General features: G+C 44.6%; 2 protein-coding genes and 1 non-coding gene across 4 annotated transcripts; 2 read left to right on the forward strand and 1 right to left on the reverse strand.

The window, feature by feature from the left end:
• Positions 1-426: 426 nt before the first annotated feature.
• LOC121570472 (SH2 domain-containing protein 1B2-like) lies at positions 427-2,434 on the reverse strand. The gene is made up of 4 exons (XM_041881936.1): positions 2,213-2,434; positions 1,495-1,558; positions 702-870; positions 427-527 (listed from the first exon to the last, which is right to left on the reverse strand). Exons 1-4 carry the CDS (start codon positions 2,350-2,352, stop codon positions 487-489), a joined length of 414 nt encoding a protein of 137 aa, XP_041737870.1. The 5' UTR covers positions 2,353-2,434; the 3' UTR covers positions 427-486.
• Positions 2,435-9,103: 6,669 nt separating this feature from the next.
• On the forward strand, positions 9,104-19,670 carry LOC121569296 (lipase member H). 2 transcript variants are annotated; one of them, XM_041880121.2, is made up of 11 exons: positions 9,104-9,234; positions 12,122-12,227; positions 15,644-15,926; positions 16,076-16,184; positions 16,366-16,467; positions 16,552-16,641; positions 17,060-17,227; positions 17,372-17,461; positions 18,395-18,503; positions 18,590-18,763; positions 18,883-19,670. In XM_041880121.2, exons 1-11 carry the CDS (start codon positions 9,183-9,185, stop codon positions 18,965-18,967), a joined length of 1,368 nt encoding a protein of 455 aa, XP_041736055.2. In that variant the 5' UTR covers positions 9,104-9,182; the 3' UTR covers positions 18,968-19,670. The 2 variants fall into 2 exon arrangements, with proteins under 2 accessions (XP_041736055.2, XP_041736056.2); XM_041880122.2 differs by lacking the exon at positions 17,372-17,461.
• Positions 14,501-14,575, forward strand: trnaa-ggc. Its single transcript has one exon. It is a non-coding gene; the product is annotated as a tRNA-Ala (tRNA).
• Positions 19,671-19,966: the final 296 nt, after the last annotated feature.

Raw genomic sequence — 19,966 nt, forward strand, 5'->3', positions numbered from 1 at the left:
ATTATATGGGAAGTTTCTATAGTGTGTGTGTGTGTGTGTGTGGGCAGCTGTAGAGAAAAATAAACATTGTTACGTCAGGTGTGAATGCCATTACTCATTACTACCCCAAACCATTATGAATAAAACAACTCTACCAGAACTGGGTAATGTGAAAGACCCAGCCTATAGGGAGTGGGAAACCTCACTGTCGGCGGAGGGACAGTTTAGATCATAGAGAGAGGGGGAAGGATTCACACACTGAGTCACAGACACAGCCACAGTCCCCATTTCCCCTCTCTGACGTGTCATTGACATAAACTTCCACTTCAACAAACAGACAAACACTATTCTCTCTGACAACCTCAGTACCCCTGGCACACAGAACAGATAATCCATTGCATCATGATCACTAAACACAGCCTGATCTGATGAAACCACACCCAGATGCTCACAGGCTCATAGATAATGTCACAGGCCAGGGTTCAGGGTTCAGGGTGTGCTGCTGAATCAGGAGGGCAGGACCTCGACATAGTCTGATTCATCCACATCTAGACGTGAGAGAGGGAGGGTTATAAAGGATAAGTGAACTGTCTAGACGGTATGTCTGAGCAGCTCTGATGAAGGTCTCGGAACACTGAGAGATGGAACTGAAACTAACAAATGGACAGACAAACTGTGTGTGTGTGTGTGTGTGTGTGTGTGTCGAGGTGTGTGTTACCTACTCTCATAATCAGGCTCCTCATCGATGACATTGGGGGCAGTGAGTTGAAGCAGAGTCTTTCTCTTGACTAAGTGGCGCAGGTGCTGGGCCAATCCCTGCCCTCGATGCTTATAATGTTGAACAAGTTCCTCTAATGTCTTAAATAACTTCTCCTCCACACCAGGAGCTGTCTACACACACACAAACACAGACCATCAGAAACACACACAAACACAGACCATCAGACACACACACAAACACAGACCATCAGAAACATACACAAACACAGACCATCAGAAACACACACAAACACAGACCATCAGAAACACACACAAACACAGACCATCGAAACACAAAAGACCAACAAGAATAGAAAACACACAAACACAGACCATCAGAAACACACACAAACACAGACCATCAGAAACACACACAAACACAGACCATCAGAAACATACACAAACACAGACCATCAGAAACACACACAAACACAGACCATCAGAAACATACACAAACACAGACCATCAGAAACACACACAAACACAGACCATCAGAAACACACACAAACACAGACCATCAGAAACACACACAAACACAGACCATTAGAAACACACACAAACACAGACCATCAGAAACACACACAAACACAGACCATCAGAAACACACACAGACCATCAGAAACAAATCAAATTGTATTTGTCACATGCCCAGAATACAACAGGTGTAGACCTTATCGTAAAATGCTTACTTACAAGCCCTTAACCAAGATAGTTTTTTTTAAAAGTAAGTAAGAAACACACACACACAGGGTGTACCTGCAGGCTGTAGTTTCCAGTGTTGGTCTGGAGGATCCTGTAGGTATACACCACCTTCTGTCTACTGCAGAAACACAACACACACACAACAGTCAGAAGAAGAGAGAGAACTGAATCATTTCAAATTCACTTTTATTTCCTGAGAGGGATCTTCATGTGTGGTGATGGGGTAATACACACAAGCATAGCCACATGAGGTAGGAGTGCTGAAGGTGCTGAGCACCCCCTGATAAATCACAATAAAATAATAAATAATCTTTTTTTTAATTAATTGAGTTTTTCCCCCACCAAATTAGTGCACTAGGCCTTTATTACTCCTGTATGAGTGGAGCAAAAACTCATCAGCAGAGCGGAGAGAATTTCCCCACACCACCCCCAGTTCTTGACTTGGGCAGAAGCTCACCGGAGCTGAGTACCGGCACCTCAAATGTTCTACTGCTTGAGCTCCTGTTCCTCTTATAGAATATTAGCTCAAACGTATTGTGGAGCTCCTGCACCTCAATATAAACAGTACCGCCATCCAACATGAGTACTGGAACCTATTTCAGTCCAAGTCAAGCACTGGTTCAGACTAGTGTTCCCTAAAGCACCAAACCACCCCACAATATTAAAAGCTAGGATTAATTCTATAAAGCATTTATAAAATACTTGGAGGATGGATTGGTGTACATTCAACTTCCTACATTTCCATAAAAAGAACAAGGAGTGTGCTACTCACTAGACACACAGACACATTGCTGCTTGGATGGTTTCGCTGTCTCTGATGAGGTAGGCTCCATCCTTCCCCATCTTCCCCAGCCGATCCTCACACTCCAATTTACTGATTGCCCCGTGGTACACCGCTAGAGCCGACACCATGGTAACTACCCCACCAATGGGGGGGGGCAACAGGGGGTTCTTCACTCCTCTATTCTTGTTGTAGGATGATTTTTCTTGTCCTTTCTCCTCTTTCTCTCCTCTCCGCCTCTCCTCTCCCTGTGTTCTCTCTCTCCTTACCCCAGAGAGAGGCTAGCGTCAGTAAAGTTACTCTCTGATGATTCCTGCAATCAATCAACCAATCCCTCCATTATCTGCAGTGAGAGCAGAGACTGACACATAGACAGAGAGCCCACTGCAGCAGTGAGGTGAGCAGACATACAGGCAGAATTTGATTCTCTTCAAAGGTTGAACATCTCAAAGAAGCCTCTCTGGCCACAAGATTACAGGAAATGTGTGTGTGTATGTGATAGACAGAGAGAGAGATAGCGATTGGTGGGTCCTAAACAGATTAGCTATTGAGAGAAAGACAGTGGAAAACTTCAAGTCTTCATGTAAAGTGCCTTCAGAAAGTATTCACACCCCTTGACTTTTTCCACATTTTGTTGTGTTACAGCCTGAGTTTAAAATTGATTAAATATAGATTCTTTGTCACTAAAAATGAAAAGCTGAAATGTCTTGAGTCAATAAGTATTCAACCCCTTTCTTATGGCAAGACTAAATAAAATGTGCTTCACAAGTCACAGAATAAGTTGAAATAATAGTGTTTTTGAATGACTACCTCATCTCTGTACCCCACACATACAATTATCTGTAGGATCCCTCAGTTGAGCAGTGAATTTCAAACACAGATTCAACCACAAAGACCGGGGAGGTTTTCCAATGCCTCAAAAACGGTACCTATTGGTAAATAGATAAAAAAATTAAAATAAAAAGCAGACACTGAATATCCCTTTGAGCATGGTGAAGTTATTAATTACACTTTGGATGGTGTATCAATATACCCAGTCACTACAAAGATACAGGCGTCCTTCCTAACTCAGTTGCCAGAGAGGAAGGAAACCGCTTCATCCTGTTTGCAACAAGGCATTACAAGGCAATACTGCAAAAAATGCAGCAAAGCAATTAACTTTTTGTCCTGAATACAAAGTGTTATGTTTGGGGCAAATCCAATACAACACATTACTGCGTACCACTCTCCATATTTTCAAGCATGGTGGTGGTTGCATCATGTTATGGGTATGCTTGTCATCGTTAAGGACTGGGGAGTTTTTCAGCATTAAAAAAATCCAGAATGGAGCTAACCACAGGCAAAATCCTAGAGGAAGACCTGGTTCAGTCTGCTTTACACAAGACACTGGGAAATGAATTCACCTTTCAGCAGGACAATAACCTAAAACACAAGGCCAAATCTACACTGGAGTTGCTTACCAAGAAGACAGTGAATGTTCCTGTTTTGACATAAATCTACTTGACAATCTATGGCAAGACCTGAAAATGGTTGTCTAGCAATGATCAACAACCAATTTTACAGAGCTTGAAGAATTTTGAAAAAAATAATGGGCAAATGTTGTACAATCCAGGTGTGGAAAGCGCTTACACTCTAAAAAGAGTAGGTTCCTGGAGTACCCTTTAGGGGTTCTTCAAATTGAAACTGTAGGGGAACCCCTATAATTAATGGATCCTCGAAGAACCTTATGAATAACCTTTTGGGGTTAATTTTTGAACCCCCCCCCCTATTATTATTATTAATACGCATAACAATAACAGCAATAACACAATATTTTAGTTGTCAGTGTTTATTATGATTTTAGTGGCAAAGCAGAATAACAAAATCTAAATATGAGGTAAACTCCCAGCAGAGCCCCAAGTCCAATGGGTATATCCCCTGGCATGTTGATGTTAATGTGTTGATGTTCTCCGTATCCATAGCCAGAATGATTTTGCAGTGCATGGTGATCTAACAGGTTTCCTGTTATATTCATCAGAGGTGTAGGGAGGGTGAAGTCTGTGAATCCCAAAAAAATGTAATTATACAGATGATTAACAAAACATGCACATGACAGTATTCATACCTTGGTTTTTGTGGTAAATGTGAATAAAACAAACTGTTTTGATCATATTAATTGAAGAGGTAAGGGAGGAGGATGGTACATGTGATCTGCATAACATACCAATACCAATTGACATACCTTTGTACAGTGGGGAAAATAAGTATTTAGTCAGCCACCAATTGTGCAAGTTCTCCCACTTAAAAAGATGAGAGAGGCCTGTAATTTTCATCATAGGTACACGTCAACTATGACAGACAAATTAAGAAAAAAAAATCCAGAAAATCACACTGTAGGATTTTTAATGAATTTATTTGCAAATTATGGTGGAAAATAAGTATTTGGTCACCTACAAACAAGCAAGATTTCTGGCTCTCACATACCTGTAACTTCTTCTTTAAGAGGCTCCTCTGTCCTCCACTCGTTACCTGTATTAATAGCACCTGTTTGAACTTGTTATCAGTATAAAAGACACCTGTCCACAACCTCAAACAGTCACACTCCAAACTCCACTATGGCCAAGACCAAAGAGCTGTCAAAGGACACCAGAAACAAAATTGTAGACCTGCACCAGGCTGGGAAGACTGAATCTGCAATAGGTGAGCAGCTTGGTTTGAAGAAATCAACTGTGGGAGCAATTATTAGGAAATGGAAGACATACAAGTCCACTGATAATCTCCCTCGATCTGGGGCTCCACGCAAGATCTCACCCTGTGGGGTCAAAATTATCACAAGAACGGTGAGCAAAAATCCCAGAACCACACAGGGGGACCTAGTGAATGACCTGCAGAGAGCTGGGACCAAAGTAACAAAGCCTACCATCAGGAACACACTACGCCGCCAGGGACTCAAATCCTGCAGTTCCAGACGTGTCCCCCTGCTTAAGCCAGTACATGTCCAGGCCCGTCTGAAGTTTGCTAGAGTGCATTTGGATGATCCAGAAGAGGATTGGGAGAATGTCATATGGTCAGATGAAACCAAAATAGAACTTTTTGGTAAAAACTCAACTCGTCGTGTTTGGAGGACAAAGAATGCTGAGTTGCATCCAAAGAACACCATACCTACTGTGAAGCATAGGGGTGTAAACATCATGCTTTGGGGCTGTTTTTCTGCAAAGGGACCAGGACGACTGATCCATGTAAAGGAAAGAATGAATGGGGCCATGTATCGTGAGATTTTGAGTGAAAACCTCCTTCCATCAGCAAGGGCATTGAAGATGAAACGTGGCTGGGTCTTTCAGCATGACAATGATCCCAAACACACTGCCCGGGCAACGAAGGAGTGGCTTCGTAAGAAGCATTTCAAGGTCCTGGAGTGGCCTAGCCAGTCTCCAGATCTCAACCCCATAGAAAATCTTTGAGGGAGTTGAAAGTCCGTGTTGCCCAGCGACAGCCCCAAAACATCACTGCTCTAGAGGAGATCTGCATGGAGGAATGGGCCAAAATAGTGTGTGAAAACCTTGTGAAGACTTACAGAAAACGTTTGACCTGTGTCATTGCCAACAAAGGGTATATAACAAAGTATTGAGAAACTTTTGTTATTGACCAAATACTTATTTTCCACCATCATTTGCAAATAAATTCATAAAAAATCCTACAATGTGATTTTCTGGGTTTTTTTTTCTCATTTTGTCTGTCATAGTTGACGTGTACCTATGATGAAAATTAAAGGCCTCTCTCATCTTTTTAAGTGGGAGAACTTGCACAATTGGTGGCTGACTAAATACTTTTTTTCCCCACTGTATGCCTCCTCCTCTGTATACCTGCAGACACAGACACAAAAGTGAGCAGTTCAGTCATCTGCACCCAATACAGCTAGCCTTCAACATATTCTTATAGCCTACATACTCTTACCTCTTTGTTGATTGATATCCATTGAATTGTGTCCATTTTCTGTTTTAGAAAGATTTGAACCAATATGAAAAGATAGATGGTATAATCAGAAAACAATATCAATTTAGATCATACAAGGAACAAACCTTACCTTAAATTGAGGAGATCTTCATTTATGTGCCTGCACCTGCTGTCCTTTCAAATTCAAATGTTTCAGTTGGGCAGTTAGCTTCCTGCAAGAACCCCCACCAACTAAGGAGGTTCCTCGATGGACCCCACTTCCTATGGGGTTCTTGGAATAACCTTTTGGGGGCAATTTTCAGTGCCAAGAACCCTAAGGTTCTTCGAAGAACTTTGAGGATCTTAGAATAACCTTTATTGAACCCCTAATTTTTTGAGTGTAGAGACTTACCCAGAAAGACTCACAGCTTTAATCGCTGCGAAAGGTGCTTCTACAAAGTATTGATTCAGACACAGCCTTAGTTAAAGTTGTAAATGATCTTAGAGCCAACACAGATGCCAAACAGCTCTCTTGGATTTAAGTGCAGCACTGTTGCATTCGACACCGTTGACCATGATGTCCTTCTGGACAGACTGGAGAGGTGGGTTGGCCTCTCCGGTCCAGTTCTAAATTGGTTTAGGACCTATTTAAATGGTCGTGAGTTTTTTGTCACCCTTGGTGAACATAACTAAGAGAAAATACATATCACGTGACGTTCCACAAGGTCCACACGTAACAAAATGTGGAAAAGGGGAAGGGGTCTGAATACTTTCCAAATGCACTGTACATTATAAATGTATATGTATACGTGCCCTACAGCTTGGCACATTATGAGGTAACCAGGGAAATGGGCACACACCCTTACTAGGGTTGGACAGCTTATGATTAGTTGCTTTTGATGCCTTTGAAGCTCCTGCCCTGTACTCTGCCTGTCAATGACATGTATTTAAACCCCATACTGTACATTTAATGCTGTAGTCAGTGACTAGTGTCAGTGCTGGGTATAGGCAGGGCAGGGCTGGTTAGTGTGACCACATCTCTGATGCTATTAATATCCCTGCAGATGTAGCGCTCCAGAGGGAGAGACTCCCATCAGAACACAGCTGCCCCACAGAGAGCACTCCTGTCTGGGCTGACTTGGCCAGCTAAGCCCCCTGGTCCTCACATGTTTGGGAGAGTAGGGACTGATGGTATTGGGTACATAGAGGCAGAGAGTAGGATAGAGAGGACCGAGTGTAGAGGGGGAAGCAGAGGAGAGAGGGATGGAGGAAATAGAGAGTAAAGGAGAGAGAGATGGAGAAAGACGCATAGGATGCGTTTATACAGGCAGTCTAATTCTGATAATTTATTGTTTTACTAATTGGTCTTTTGACCAAACAGATCAGCTCTGAAAAAGATCAGATGTGAAAAGCTCTAATGTGATTGGTCAAAAGACCAATTAGTGGAAAAAAGATCACAATGGGCTGCCTGTCTAAACGCAGCCATTGTGACTCATTGGAAACAGAGGAAGAGAGGGTCAAAATATAATCAGTGTCATGTCTTGTACCTTTCTTCTCCCCCTTGCAGTACAATTCAATAATGCGTTATTGGCGCTAAATATTATCAAAGACAAAAAAGTATAGGATTAAGTAGGAATAAAGAAATAAAGTTAGAAATAGTATTCTATACGGAGGTACTTTCTCTTCTTCCATCTACCATTCTCCTCTGTCTGCAGTGAGGTGTGCAGCTCATTTTCCTACACATATATCTTGTAATTGAACAAAATAGTAAGGTGGCCAATAACTGGGGACCGTATGCCGATAATACGGGACGTATTTTTTAGCAAAACCGCTTATCAAAAAGCTTATAATAGTAGTATTTCCACTGAAATGTCAAACATGCTAATTGCTAACCCATTAGCTAACATTTTCACGACACCAATAATCACAAAACATTGATGGCTTGATCACAGGATAACACTGTTGAAGGTAATATATTTCTTAAATGCTGTTGAATATGCCGATAATACGGGGTTCCATGCTAGGTCTGGGAGGTGTGTAGATCTGTGGTATGTTCAGTGTAGGTCAGTGAGGTGTGTAGGTCAGTGGGGTGTGTAGGTCAGTGGGGTGTGTAGGTCAGTAGGGTGTGTAGGTCAGTGGGGTGTGTAGGTCAGTGGGGTGTGTAGGTCAGTGAGGTGTGTAGGTCAGTGAGGTGTGTAGGTCAGTGAGGTGTGTAGGTCAGTGGGGTGTGTAGGTCAGTGAGGTGTGTAGGTCAGTGAGGTGTGTAGGTCAGTGGGGTGTGTAGGTCAGTGAGGTGTGTAGGTCAGTGGGGTGTGTAGGTCAGTGGGGTGTGTAGGTCAGTGAGGTGTGTAGGTCAGTGGGGTGTGTAGGTCAGTGGGGTGTGTAGGTCAGTAGGGTGTGTAGGTCAGTGGGGTGTGTAGGTCAGTAGGGTGTGTAGGTCAGTGGGGTGTGTAGGTCAGTGGGGTGTGTAGGTCAGTGGGGTGTGTAGGTCAGTGGGGTGTGTAGGTCAGTGGGGTGTGTAGGTCAGTGATGTGTGTAGGTCAGTGAGGTATGTAGCTCTGTGGTGTGTTCAGTGTTGGCAGTGTGTTTCACTGGGTAACCCAGAGCCCAACACACCTCAACGACTACATCTCTCTTTCTTTCTGCTCTCCTCACTGTCAGTGAGCTCTTGTCTGCTCCCTCCCCTCTTCTCCCTCCTCTCTTCTCCCTCCCTCCCTCCCTCCCTCCTCTCTTCTCCCTCCCTCCTCTCTTCTCCCTCCCTCCCTTGCTCCCTCCCCTCTGCTCCCTCCCTCTTCTCCCTCCCTCCCTCCCTCCCTCCCTCCCTCCCTCCCTCCCTCCCTCCCTCCTCTCTCTCCCTCCCTCCTCCTTCTCCCTCCCTCCCTCCCTCCCTCCCTCCCTCCCTCCTCTCTTCTCCCTCCCTCCCTCCCTCCGCTCTCTCTGTTTTACTAAGAGCTCCCAGTCTTTCCTGTCTCAGACAAGGCTCCCTCTAGTATCGTCCGGTCTTCCTCTATCTCTCCCTCCTTCTTTCCCTCTTTCTTTTGGTTGTAGGATGTTACTCTGGCGACTCCTCGGTTTGATGGTCTTCCTCACGCTCTGCAAAGGTAAGACTCCTTTTTCTGTGAACTCAGTGGTGTGGGTGGGTGTGGGTTGAGCTAGTTGTGTGAGGTCTCCCCTCTATCCCCCCTAACCCAGGTCTTACCCTGGACACACTCCTATGGGGACAGCCGAAGAACCCTTTTTGGTTCTAGATAGCACCTTTTTTTCTAAGAGTGCAGTTTACAGAGAGAGATAGAGAAAGAGAGACATTTGTTGTTTTCTGTCTCGTATCTGTCAGCAGATGTCTTTCTACACTCCCTCCAGAACAGACATGTCTCTAAACTCCCTCCAGAACAGACATGTCTCTAAACTCCCTCCAGAACAGACATGTCTCTAAACTCCCTCCAGAACAGACAGAGAGAGGGGCCAGAGAGAACTCAGAGGTAAAAGAACAGCCTGGAACTTCCCTATCTGCTCCAGTTCTGTCTTTGAGAGCACTGTATGTGTGCATTCATGCTTACTTGTGTACATGCATGTGTGTGTTCACAGCCAGGTCATGCATGAGTGACAGAGAGGAGAGGGTGATTGTGGAGAAGGAGAACTGGGGCCACAGACCTCTGCTCCACCCCTCTGTGTGACTGACACCCATAATCACTAATCACGTCTTGCATATAGGAGGAGGTGGGAGGAAGCTGTGATGGGATGAACTGCTTTTTTATAGCAGTATGATCCAATTGAGAGCAGCAGCAGAGGACATGCCGCTAATCACAGAGCATGGATCACTGCTAAAGCCTCTAGCCATGACGTTGAACGCTAGCCTACATGCTAACACCAACAGTGTATAGTACTTAAGTAAAAATACTTTAAAGTACTACTTAAGTCGTTTATTTTGGTATATGTACTTTACTATTTATATTTTTTGACTACATTCCTAAAGAAAATAATGTACTTTTTACTCCATTCATTTTCACTGACACCCAAAAGTATTCGTTACATTTTTAATGCTTAGCAGGACAGAAAAATGGTTAAATTCACGCACTTATCAAGAGAACGTCCCTGGTCATCCCTACTGCCTCTGATCTGGCGGACTCACTAAACACACATGCTTCGTTTGTAAATTATGTCTGAGTGTTGGAGCGTGCCCCTGGGTATCCGTAAATTTAAAAAACAAGAAAATGGTGCCGTCTGGTTTGCTTAATATAAGGAATTTGAAATGATTTATACATTTACTTTTACTTTTGATACTTAAGTATATTTAAAACCAAATGCTTTTAGACTTTTACTCAAGTAGTATTTTACTGGGTGACTTTCACTTTACTTTTACTCAAGTATGACAATTTAGTGCTTTTTCCACCACTGCTAACACTAATAACTGCTGTGGTGTGAACGCTAACAAGCTACATGGTAATGCTACCGAATCATGACACTCAATGCTACATGCTAAAACTATCCTGTGGCTAATGCTAAAAGGCTAAAGTCAAAGCCTGGCTGCAGCCAAGGAGGGAGACTACAATATCATACAGCACAACAAACCACAGAGGAGAACTTTCCAGAGCAAGGTTCTGTGAGGCACTTTTAACCTTTCACCTGATCAATGGCTGGGGGAGGGGGCGAAGAGGAGACTGGGTGAGAGGATGAAACTGGATGTTTTAAAACCTCCACTCATTCTGACTCAGATCAACAATGAGACCAGGAAAACAAAATGGCAGGAGTGAGGGAGAGACAGAGAAAAAGAGAGAGAGATATACAGAAAGGTGGGTGGAGTCTGAAATTATATTGTATGTTGTTATCTGTAGTATTTTGGAACTGTTGCCTCACTAAACATCAAAACCCTAGCAGTTTAATTATGTGTTTATAATCTCTGCCATGAGATCTGCCATAAGTGCTCATAGAAGTTCATAAACTGTTAATCTATCTGACATTACCAGTTATAAACAGCTGGCCATTTAACCAGTAAACACTCTTCACTTGGGGTTAAATATGTTTAAAAAATCTAAAATATTTCCTGAACTTTTTATATCTCCTAGATATAGGACAGACACTTGAACACCTTATTCCTTATGATAATGTTTTTTACTGTCTATTTTGCCATTTATGAATGTGCTATTCAATGTGTTTCTATGGTCAAATTTTTTTATTTTATTACAATCATTTTTGTATATTTTGGGGGATACCTAAAGGGGTCTAAAATTCGAAATCAAATAGCTAAATGATCCATGGTATGACCATCTTAAAACAATTCCATATGTTAGCTCCCCCAACGGCTTAGACTTTTAGGGGTTAAACAATAAAAGCTAATTTACCAACATTTCTGAAAATGAATATAGTGTTTTGGAATGAAACTCTTCAAATATAACCTTTATTCCAATTGCATTTACTTTTTCTTTTTGAATACCACTGGTAGGGGTGAAGAATAATGTAAAGAGGAGTTAGAGAAACACTGGCCTGTCTATATAAATGCTCATCTTCATTCACCATTCACCAGCTGCCTGATCATGTTTAAATGCAATGGGAAAGAAGAAGAAGTTGGGGTTTACAGTAAGAGCAGAGAATGACCTGACCCTGACCCAGGGCTAGCAAGGTATCACTGAACATACACACACACAGCAGAGGAGGCTGGGGGAGGAGCCATAGGAGAGCATGGGCTCTGTAGCTCAATTGGTACAGCATGGCGCTTGTAACGCCAGGGTAGTGGGTTCGATCCCCGGGACCACCCATACGTAAAAATGGATAAAAGCGTCTGCTAAATGGCATATTATTATTATTAATGGCTGGAATGGAATTAATGGAACGGTATCAAACACATCAAATGTATGGCAACAACTTGTTTGACTCTGTTCCAATATTCCATTCCACCCAATACAATGAGCCCATCCTCCTATAGCTCCTCCCACCAGCCTTCTCTGACACACACACTGTATAACCCCCTCCTCCTCCGCCTTCTCTCCCCAGGCCAGGATAGTGGTGTAGGTGCACTGTGTGATGACTTTACAGACCTGGACTTCCATGAGTGCTTCCTCGGGACCACCCTGAACGTCAAGCTGCTGCTCTACACCAAGTAGGTTAGACAGAGAAAGAGAGAGAGAGTGTGTGTGTGTGTCAGGGAAGGCTGGTGGGAGGAGCTATTTGAGGACAGGCTCATTGTGTGTACACTACCGTTCAAAAGTTTGGGGTCACTTAGAAATGTCCTTGTTTTCGAAATAACATCAAATTGATCAGAAATACAGTGTAGACATTGTTAATGTTGTAAATGGCTATTGTAGCTGGAAATGGCTGATTTTAATGGAATATCTACATAGGCATACAGAGGACCATTATCAGCAACCATCAGTCCTGTGTTTCAATGGCACATTGTGTTTGCTAATCCAAGTTTATCATTTAAAAAGGCTAATTGATCATTAGAAAACCCTTTTGCAATTATGTTGGCACAGCTGAAAACTGTTGTGCTGATTAAAGAAGCAATAATACCATGTTTTTCCAGGAGACGTGCAGTACCAGCAAATCTTCTGCAAGAGGACCAAACAGTTGGTGGTTAAGAACCCCTACACCACTTTCGGCAGATTCTTATCCAGCTGGCCGTTCACTGCAGACAGGACAAGCTCATCGCCATAAGCACAAAGAGTCTCAGCTTCCCCAGCCCACCATTGCCAGTGTACCGAAGCTGGAGAAAGGACAGCCCAGTTCAGATCTTTTTTCCCCTAATTGGTCTTGTGATTAGGACCAATTAGTGGAGCAAATATCAGAATTGGGCTACCTGTATAAATGCAGCCCGTGTGGCACAGCATAAGACCATGTAGAACAGCGGTTTCCTTCCCTGTTCCTGGAGAGCTATCCTCCTGTGGGTTTTCACTCCAACCCCAGTTGTAATTAACCTGGTTCAGCTTATCAACCATCTAAGTATTTGAATCAGGTGTGCTGGATTGGGGTTGGAGTGAAAACCGGCGGGACGGTAGCTTTCCAGGAACAGGGTTGGATAGCCCTGATGTACAGTGCCGGTCGGAAGTTTGGACACACCTACTCATTCAAGGCATTTTCTTTATTTTTTTACTGTTTTCTACATTGTAGAGTGGTGGTGAGGACATCGAAACTATGAAGTGACACATGGAATCATGTAGTAACCTAAAAAGTGTTAAACAAATCAAAATATATTTTATATTCTTCAAAGTAGCCACCCTGTGCCTTGATGACAGCTTAGCACACTCTTGGTATTCTCTCAATCAGCTTTACCTGGAATGCTTTTCCAACAGTCTTGAAGGAGTGTGCTGAGTTTCATATGCTGAGTTTCATTCACACTTTTTTGGTTGCTACATGATTCCATATGTGTTGTTTCGTGGTTTTGATGTCTTCACTGTTGTTCTACAATGTAGAAAACAGTAAAAGTGAAGAAGGACCCTTGGATGAGTGGGTGTGTCCAAGCTTTTGACTGGTACTGTATATAAGGTCCCACAGTTGACAGTACATGTCAGAGCAAAAACCAACCCATGAGGTCGAAGGAATTGTCCGTAGAACTCAGAGACAGGATTGTGTCGAGGCAGAGATCTGGGGAAGGGTGCCAAAACATTTCTGCAGCATTGAAGGTCCCCAAGAACACAGTGGCCTCCATTATTCTTAAATGGAAGAAGTTTGGAACCACCAAGACTCTTCCTAGAGCTGGCCGCCCAGACAAACTGAGCAATCGGGGGAGAAGGCCCTTGGTCAGGGAGGTGACCAAGAACCTGATGATCACTCTGACAGAGCTCCAGAGCTCCTCTGTGGAGATGGGAGAACCTTCCAGAAGGACAACCATCTCTGCAGCACTTCACCAATCAGGCCTTTATGGTAGAGTGGCCATACGGAAGCCACTCCTCAGTAAAAGGCACATGACAGCCTGCTTGGAATTTGCCTAAAGGTACCTAAAGGACTCAGACCATGAGAAACAAGATTCTCTGGTCTGATGAAACCAAGATTGAACTCTTTGGCCTGAATGCCAAGCGTCACGTCTGGAGGAAACCTGGCACCATCCCTACGGTGAAGCATGGTGGTGGCAGCATCATGCTGTGGGGATGTTTTTCAGCGGCAGGGACTGGGAGACTAGTCAGGATCGAGGCAAAGATGAACGGAGCAAAGTACAGAGAGATCCTTGATGAAAACCTGCTCCAGAGCGCTCAGGACTTCAGACAGGGTCAAAGGTTCACCTTCCAACAGGACAACGACCCTAAGCACACAGCCAAGACAACGCAGGAGTGGCTTCGTGACAAGTCTCTGAATGTCCTTGAGTGGCCCAGCCAGAGCCCGGACTTGAACCCGATCAAACAACTCTGGAGAGACCTGAAAATAGCTGTGCAGCGACACTCCCCTGTAGCTCAGTTGGTAGAGCATGGCGCTGGCAACGCCAGGGTTGTGGGTTCGTTTCCCACGGGGGGCCAGTATGAAACATTTATGCACTCACTAACTGTAAGTCGCTCTGGATAAGAGCGTCTGCTAAATGACTAAAATGTAATGTAAATGTAATAAAACTGGCCTTCTTGAGACTAGTTGAGTATCTGGAGCATCAGCAATTGTGGGTTCGATTACAGGCTCAAAATGGCCAGAAACAAATAACTTTCTTCTGAAACTCGTCAGTCTATTCTTGTGCTGAGAAATGAAGGCTATTTCATGCGAGAAATTGCCAAGAAACTGAAGATGTCGTACAACGCTGTGTACTACTCCCTTCACAGAACAGCGCAAACTGGCTCTAACCAGAATAGAAAGAGGAGTGGGAGGCCCCGGTGCACAACTGAGCAAGAAGACAAATACATTAGAGTCCTCAACTGGCAGCTTCATTAAATAGTACCCGCAAAACACCAGTCTCAACGTCAACAGTGAAGAGGCGACTGCGGGATGCTGACCTTCTAGGCAGAGTTGCAATGACTGCCCATCTTAATCTTTTCTTTTTATTGGCCAGTCTGAGATATGGCTTTTTCTTTGCAACTCTGCCTAGAAGGTCAGCATCCCAGAGTGCTGTAATCGAACACACAATTGCTGTTGCTCCAGATACTCAACTAGTCTCAAGAAGGCCAGTTTTATTGCTTCTTTAAATCAGCACAACAGTTTTCAGCTGTGCTAACATAATTGCAAAAGGGTTTTCTAATGATCAATTAGCCTTTTAAAATGATAAACTTGGATTAGCAAACACAACCTGCCATTGGAACACAGGACTGATGGTTGCTGATAATGGGCCTCTGTACGCCTATGTAGATATTCCATAAAAAAATATGCAGTTTCCAGCTACAATAGCCATTTACAACATTAACAATGTCTACACTGTATTTCTGATCAATTTTATGTTATTTTTATGGACAAAAAAATTGCTTTTCTTTAAAAAACAAGGACATTTCTAAGTGACCCCAAACTTTTGAACAGTAGTGTATGTGTATATGTGTGTGTATGTGTCAGCAGTTGGATAAAAAGTAATGACATTTTCTAAATAAAGTATTCTCCTTCTCCTTCCTCCAGGTACAACCTACGCTGCGGCAGAGAGTTGAACCACCACCAGCTGTCCTCCCAGCCACTCTTCAACCTCTCCCTGCCCACGGCCTTCGTCATCCATGGTTACAGGCCCACCGGGGCCCCTCCGGTCTGGGTGGACCATATCGTCCACCTGCTGTCTGAGCAGGAGGACATGAACGTCCTGGTTGTGGACTGGAACAGAGGAGCTGCTAACCTCAACTATTTCACTGCTGTGGCCAACACACGACAGGCTGCCAACAACCTGACCGGCTTCATACTCAACATGCAGGTGTGTGGATTGGGGGACGGTGGGGGTAGGGGGGATTGTGGAGTGTTGCTCGTTTGCTGTGAGTCTTCAGTTGTTCTATGAGTCTTGGGTTAATGTTGCTAATTGTTCACTGTGTGTGTGTGTGTGTGTGTGTGTGTGTGCGTGTGTAGGCTGAGGGAGCGCCTCTGAGTTCGGTCCACCTGATCGGGTTGAGTCTGGGAGCTCACCTGGCTGGGTTCGTAGGAGCAAACCTGAAGGGCAAGATCGGCCGCATCACAGGTAGGATACACAGAGGGAAAAATAAAGATTGTCTGCAACCTTTAAAGCTATTATTTCATTGATTGATTAATACATTGATTAAATAATGTAGCCATTAATGTATGTATTAAGTGGTTAATTAATTGATTCATTCATTGATTCATTCATTCATTGGGTCATTAATTGATTAATTGTTGTCCAGGTCTGGACCCAGCGGGGCCCATGTTCACTGGAGCGACACCTGAGGAGAGACTAGACGCTTCAGACGCAATGTTTGTAGACGTACTACACACTGACATGAACTGTAAGTACTGACATGCTGTGTGTGTGTGTGTGGGGCGAGGGATTCTCTAGATGTGTGTTTTTGTCTTCCTATTTGTTCATGCAGCGTTTGGTCTCAGAGGTCAACATGGCCATATTGACTACTACGCCAACGGAGGATCTGACCAGCCAGGCTGCCCCAAGACCATCTTCTCAGGTGAGTCTAAAACACACACACAAGTCTCCCGAGTGGCGCAGTGGTCTAAGGCACTGCATTGCAGTGCTAGCTGTGCCACTAGAGATCCTGGTTCGAATCCAGGCTCTGTCGTAGCCGGCCGCGACCGGGAGACCCATGCGACGGCGCACAATTGGCCCAGCGTCGTCCAGGGTAGGGGAGGGAATGGCCGGCAGGGATGTAGCTCAGTTGGTAGAGCATGGCGTTTGCAACGCCAGGGTTGTGGGTTCGATTCCCACGGGGGGCAGTATGAAAAAATATATATATAAAAAAAAAACATATAATAATGAATGCACTCACTAACTGTAAGTCGCTCTGGATAAGAGCGTCTGCTAAATGACTAAAATGTAAATGTAAAATACTTACCCATGTAATAACTCACCGCTTCTCTCTTTTGTAGGGAAGTCGTATTTCATTTGTGACCACCAGCGCTCTGTGTTCCTGTACCTGTGTGCTCTCAACCGAACCTGCAGCCTCACAGCCTACCCCTGCTCCTCCTACAGCGACTTCCTGGATGGCCAGTGCCTGCAGTGTGAGGTCTTTACGCCCGCCCCCTGCCCTATGCTAGGTGAGGACAGCCTTCCCACTGGTCAACCCAGAATCTCACTCAATCCGTAAACAAGGGAAAAGATGCTTGTCAACAAATCATCGATCAAGTAGTTTGGTTGCCATACCAACCGTCCTGAAGTTGTATCCATGGTTACTGCCCCAGGTTATGACGTCAGCAGGTGGAGGGATATTCTGTTGCGATTGGGTCAGACCAAGGTATACTTCACCACCACTGCCACGTTGCCCTATAAAAGTAAGTTCCACACCCCTGACTATCTATCAGTGATTAACATACACTACATTGTCGAACATCTCATTCCAAAATCATGGGCATTAATATGGAGTTGGTCCCTACTATGCTGCTATAACAGTCTCCACTCTTCTGGGATGGCTTTCCTCCACCAAACTTAACAGTTGGCACTATGCATTTGGGCAGCTAGCTTTCGCCAAACCCAGATTTGTCCGTCGGACTGCCAGATGGTGAAGCGTGATTCATCACTCCAGAGAACACGTTTCCATTGCTCCAGAGTCCAATGGTGGCGAGCTTTACACCACTCCAGCCGACGCTTGGCATTGTGCATGGTGATCTTAAGCTTGTGTGCGGCTGCTCAGCCATGGAAACCCATTTCATGAAGCTCCCAACGAACAGTTATTGTGCTGACATTGCTTCCAGAGGCAGTTTGGAACTCGGTAGTGAGTGTTGCAACCGAGGACAGATGATTTTTACGCGCTGCGCGCTTCAGCACTCGGCGGTCCCCTTCTGTGAGCTTGTATGGACTAACACTTCGCGGCTGAGCCGTTGTTGCTCCTAGACGATTCCACTTCACAATAACAGCACTTACAGTTGACCAGGGCAGCTCTAGCAGGGCAGAAATTTTACGAACTGAATTGTTGGAAAGGTGGCATCCAATGACGGCGCCACATTGAAAGTCACTGAGCTCTTCAGTAAGGCCATTTTACTGCCAATGTTTGTCTATGGAGATTGCATGGCAGTGTGCTCGATTTTATACACCTGTCAGCAACGGCTGTGGCTGAAATAGCCGAATGCACTAATTTGAAGGTGTCCACATACTTTTGTAAATGTAGTGTACATAATGCTTTTGAAGCAGTGAGTTCTTAAAGATGCATTGTGTGTGACACATTGTGCATGTGTGTGTATATATAACACATGTGTGTGTGTGTGTAGAGGCCAGCTACATGGTGGACATGGTGACATGGAACCAGTACCCACGCTGGGGAGTCCTCATCCTCAGACTACACAGTGGCAGGAACGTCACTGAGGCACGCATTGACCGGTAGGTCTCGCACGCTTACACGCGCACACATTTGTGACAGCAAGACCTCTATCTATCCCTCTCACTCTCTCTCCTCTCCTCCACAGTAAGCTGTTCAGGTTTGAGCAGTACACCTCCACCCATCTTTTGGTCCAGTTTGACGAGGACCTTCAACCCATCCAGAAGATATCCCTCAGCATTGCTACCGGAAACGTGATAGGCCCTCGCTACAAAATCAGACTGATCCGCATCCGCCTCGCCCCCCTGGAGCAACCCGACAGGTGAGAGACCACCGCACACCTGAGTTACACACACTTTCCCCTCTTTTCTGGCTTCACCATATACTCCCTCCTTCTTTCTCTAACTCTCCCTTTCTCTCTTCTTTCTCACCTCCCTCCAGGCCGCTGATGTGTCGCTATGACATCATCATGGAGGAGAATATTGAGGTGGCGTTCCGCCCGCTGCCCTGCGACCCTCGTCTCTGAGCCACCACCAGAGGGCCCTCTCCTCACACACAGGGCCTCCAGGGTCTCCCCAGCCACACATCCAGATGGACCACAAGGGGCAGACAACTGACATCATCCCACCCCCTCCCCCCCACACACTGCTTCTGCCTCTGCCGTTGTATAGTCTAGCCAGGCTGCAGGATCACAGGCTTTGGCATAGACGGTGAAGACAAGGTGGAGCCAACACCATGTTTCTTACAGCTCTCCAGTTCCTTGAGATCTGATTACAGTGTGGGTTAGGGGCCATCTTGGTTGGAAAACACAATAGAACACTGGTGGACCATACAGAGATTACTGAAGAGATGAATAATGATGCTGCTGATCAGTGGGGTTGTTGTTGTTGCTCTCTCTCTCCTTTCATTCTTTCTCCCTCTTTCCTTCTCCCTTTCTCTTTCACCGCTCTCTATTTCTGTGCCTTATGAAGGATGGTGGTGTTGCTATGACGATTCTGTATTTTAATGCAGTCAGAGGGCATTCATAACCTGCTATAACCAGTCACATGCTGTTAGAACTCTTCAATGTAGCTCCTGGTTTGTGTCAGTGTCTTGTCCATTTGTATTGCAGTGCTGACATAACTGAGCAGCTAAAATAAAAGACTTGGAACATTTAAATTGTATTAAAAGTGATGTTTTTATAAATTATATAAAAAAATCATGGTATTGTGGTGTAATGTTATTTTTGTATGGACTTTTTGTTTCTACCTACATTGTTTGAAATAAATGCACCGTGTGTTTCACTGTGATCTGACTGGATTTTCTCCCACATCGCCTCTGCTTACTCTTGTGGGGTTAATGATTAAGGCCTGCCTGCCTGCCTCTGGTTGCTCTTGTGGGGTTAAAGATTAAGGCCTGCCTGCCACTACTTGCTCTTGTGGGGTTAAAGGTTAAGGCCTGCCTGCCTGCCTCTGCTTGCTCTTGTGGGGTTAAAGATTAAGGCATGCCTGCCACTGCTTGCTCTTGTGGGGTTAAATGTTAAGGC

This window comes from Coregonus clupeaformis, chromosome 7 (assembly GCF_020615455.1).
Source record: "Coregonus clupeaformis isolate EN_2021a chromosome 7, ASM2061545v1, whole genome shotgun sequence".
Lineage (NCBI taxonomy): Eukaryota > Metazoa > Chordata > Actinopteri > Salmoniformes > Salmonidae > Coregonus > Coregonus clupeaformis.

Excerpts from the sequence above, each read along its gene's own strand:
- LOC121570472 (XM_041881936.1), bottom strand. The coding sequence starts at position 2,352 with ATGGTGTCGGCTCTAGCGGTGTACCACGGGGCAATCAGTAAATTGGAG. Across the intron at positions 1,559-2,212 it reads GCAATGTGTCTGTGTGTCTA|TAGACAGAAGGTGGTGTATA; the intron begins GTGAGTAGCACA and ends GTGTTTCTGCAG. Across the intron at positions 528-701 it reads TGAGGAGCCTGATTATGAGA|ATGTGGATGAATCAGACTAT; the intron begins GTAGGTAACACA and ends TCTCACGTCTAG.
- LOC121569296 (XM_041880121.2), top strand. The coding sequence starts at position 9,183 with ATGTTACTCTGGCGACTCCTCGGTTTGATGGTCTTCCTCACGCTCTGC. Across the intron at positions 16,468-16,551 it reads ACTACACACTGACATGAACT|CGTTTGGTCTCAGAGGTCAA; the intron begins GTAAGTACTGAC and ends TTGTTCATGCAG. Across the intron at positions 18,504-18,589 it reads ACTGAGGCACGCATTGACCG|TAAGCTGTTCAGGTTTGAGC; the intron begins GTAGGTCTCGCA and ends TCTCCTCCACAG.